Source organism: Carlito syrichta, unplaced genomic scaffold (genome assembly GCF_000164805.1).
Source record: "Carlito syrichta isolate Samal-C Ts95f unplaced genomic scaffold, Tarsius_syrichta-2.0.1 Scaffold309115, whole genome shotgun sequence".
NCBI lineage: Eukaryota > Metazoa > Chordata > Mammalia > Primates > Tarsiidae > Carlito > Carlito syrichta.
Window position 1 is genome coordinate 532,390 of NW_007253211.1, and position 2,929 is coordinate 535,318.

Here is a 2,929-nt window from a genome sequence, read left to right on the forward strand (position 1 = left end):
CCCTGGGACGGCGAGCATGCGACTGGGTACGGGCACGCCCGCTGCCCCGTGCCCCACGGACACCGGGCTAGGTAGCACAGACCTTGCCCTCCGACGGAGACCCGGGCGAACCCGGGTCAGGGACCTTGGGCCATCTGCGTGCCGCCGCCCCGGGACGATCTTGCTTCAGTCGATGGGAGCTGACCCTCCACCTCCGCCTGTCAGCTCAGGCCAGGAGGGTAGGGACCTGGGCGGAGCCCCGGGTGGAGACCTGAGAGAGGTGACATCATCTAGAAGATACAATCCAGCGTTGCCCTCGTGTGTCCACCCTGGCACGTGAGACCGCTGGCAGAGAGGGCGTTCGCCTGTGTGAGGGGACACCAAGGACAAGGAGAGCATAGATCCCAGGCATGGGGCCCACAGCCTGGTATGTGGGACGGAGGCGGGCTCCTTCAGCTGCCTCAGCCCTAGGCTGCAGTGCGGGCCCTCCCGGAGATACCTGCACACTGTGCGCCACGGGCTATGTGCTGGCAACCCAATGGTCCAGGAAGTCAGGGGCAGGAGCTGAGATGTGCAAACATTTAGCCAGCATCTGAGCTGGGCCCCACCCTGATTTGAGGACAGGAGCTGGGCAGCACTCCCTTGGTGCACTTTCCTCCCAGGATTTGTGTCTCTGGGGGGTACACAGTGCATTTACCTGGAGGATCCCTCCTCCCAATATTTGACCAGGGACCAGATTTCATAGATCTCCAGCTCTGGGGGAGGGATCCAGAGTTGGATGTGACCCTGGCTGCAATTGATAACCTCCCTTCCTCCTCCCCAGGGAGCCCCGTGGAGGCGCCCTCCCAAGGCACCACTGCCCATGCTGACCACCCAGCCCTCCGGCTGCCGATGTCATGAGTAACACCACAGTGCCCAATGCCCCCCAGGCCAACAGCGACTCCATGGTGGGCTATGTGTTGGGGCCCTTCTTCCTCATCACCCTGGTCGGGGTGGTGGTGGCTGTGGTAAGGAGCCCCCACATCCACACATAGACACCCACACCTTTGCTGAGACAGGGGCAGGGTGGGCTGGCCCAGTCTGCACCCAGAATCTCAGCTGGCCTCGAAGGGCCCAGGGTGTGGAGGTGGGTCCCCTCTCACTGACGGGCCTTTCTGGGTTCAGCAGCCTCCACAGCCCTGTGTCTCTGTTACAGGTAATGTATGTGCAGAAGAAAAAGCGGTGAGTGTCCCTGTCCCCACCAATTTTGCTTAAACTTCTCACAGGCTCTGAGTTCTCTGTGTACGTGTAAGACGCTCCTCGGTTGTCCTGATACAAGCCTGACATTTGTTTTCCCGGCCCCAGCCTCAGTTGACTGGGGAGATCCCCTTTGTAGGATTGGGCTTGTATTCTTGGAGCCTCAAGGTGTCCCAGGAGGCACTCACTGGAAGTGCCCCTGGCTGGAGGAGGGGAATAATGGGGGCCAGGTGCCTGATGATGGCGAGGGGGCACCCTGGGCTGAGCCCCGCCCTACTCCCCAGGGTGGACCGGCTGCGCCATCACCTGCTCCCCATGTACAGCTATGACCCCGCCGAGGAGCTGCACGAGGCTGAGCAGGAGTTATTATCAGATGTGGGAGACCCCAAGGTGAGCAGTCTTGGGGGGCGTGGGGGAATCAGGCGGGGGGGGGGGGTCAGCCATTTCTCTCCCTCACTCTCCCTCACTGAAACCAGAGCCTGAGCCGGGCCTCAGTCCTCCCCACTCGGGCTGTGACTCCAAGTGCTGTGGCCTCCCTGGAGCCAGTGCCCAGCCTCTGGTGTGGCCTCCTCTCCCACAGGTGGTCCATGGCTGGCAGAGCGGCTACCAGCACAAGCGGATGCCCTTACTGGACATCAAGACGTGACCTGGCCCCCTTGGGCAACCTTCAGAGCCGTGGGCCCTGCAGTGTCTAGGGACCCTGGGGTCTGCTTCCTCTGCCCACTGATACCTCCCCAGCCGGATATGGGGTCTCTACCCCTCCCTGCCCTCCTTGGCAGCACCTACTTCCCAACCTGCATAGCATCCAGCCCCCATCACCGCACGCCCCTCGGCCTGTCTCCGGAGGGTGGGGGCGGGGGCAGGAGTTTCCTTCTGGGGTGGGAGGGGAGCTGGGAGACAGCTTTGCTTTCTCTAGCCCTCTGGGCTGTGGCTTGGGCATAAATCCCCAGGAGGGCTTTGGAGTTGTTTCCATGGTGACGGGGCCGGATGTATAGTACTCGGTTATATATATTTTGTAAATAAAATGTTTTATGGCTAGGGGTGTGGTTGACTTCATCAAGAGGGGCTTAAGTTACCTTCCCGAGCTGACCCCCATTCTTCTTCCTATCCTGACCCAGCCTGAAGTGCCATCCCCCTACCCACTGGGCCCCTGGTTCCTACCGACCTACCTACCACAGTCCCTGGGGAAACATCACCAAGACTCCAGTCCAGAAAAGGATATTTTTTTTATTCAAGTAACTGCAAATAGGAAACCAGAGGGGAAGCCCCAGGCTGGGACACATAATGGCTACCCCCTCCCCAACAGAACAAGGGGAGAAGGTGGCCCCTACACCCTTTGTGATCAACTCGGGCCCCCCTCCTCACTCTGCTGCAGCATCCTAGGGGCAGAGCCCCACCTTCCCTGGGACTGGGGGAACCCAGCCTGCCACACCCCAGCCCCCCATTCCCCAGAAGAGTATCTTGGGGGAGGGGAACGGGCGGAACAGGAGGCAATGAGGATGAACATTTGGCGCTGGTAGCAGCAGCAATGACAGATGTCAAAGAATGGAACATGGAACAAAAAACAACACAACTGTCCAGAGGTAGTTTGTGAACAGAGGAAAGATGGAACCAGAACCTTGGGGGGTGGGGAGGAACGGGAGGGTGGGGGGCGGGGCTTGCTCCTGGGTATTAGGGCCCCTTCTGACAGGGAACAGCTGGGTGCTGGAAGCAG

General features: G+C 60.5%; 2 protein-coding genes across 5 annotated transcripts in view; one reads left to right on the top strand and one right to left on the bottom strand.

The window, feature by feature from the left end:
• The first annotated feature begins 572 nt into the window (after positions 1-572).
• On the top strand, positions 573-2,253 carry LOC103269236 (uncharacterized protein C3orf18-like). Of its 4 annotated transcripts, none has more exons than XM_008066821.2 (4): positions 573-986; positions 1,175-1,200; positions 1,500-1,605; positions 1,796-2,253. In XM_008066821.2, exons 1-4 carry the CDS (start codon positions 876-878, stop codon positions 1,859-1,861), a joined length of 309 nt encoding a protein of 102 aa, XP_008065012.1. In that variant the 5' UTR covers positions 573-875; the 3' UTR covers positions 1,862-2,253. The 4 variants fall into 4 exon arrangements, with proteins under 4 accessions (XP_008065012.1, XP_021572675.1, XP_021572674.1 ...); XM_021717000.1 differs by having other exon boundaries at positions 801-926; XM_008066822.2 differs by having other exon boundaries at positions 807-986; positions 1,539-1,605.
• A 169-nt stretch (positions 2,254-2,422) lies between these two features.
• The window catches only part of HMGA1 (high mobility group AT-hook 1), a 9,367-nt gene continuing 8,860 nt past the window's right edge, over positions 2,423-2,929 (bottom strand). The window contains exon 5 of the transcript XR_002482460.1: positions 2,423-2,638. The gene's annotated coding sequence lies outside the window, so the exon portion shown is untranslated. The remainder of the gene's footprint in view (positions 2,639-2,929) is intronic.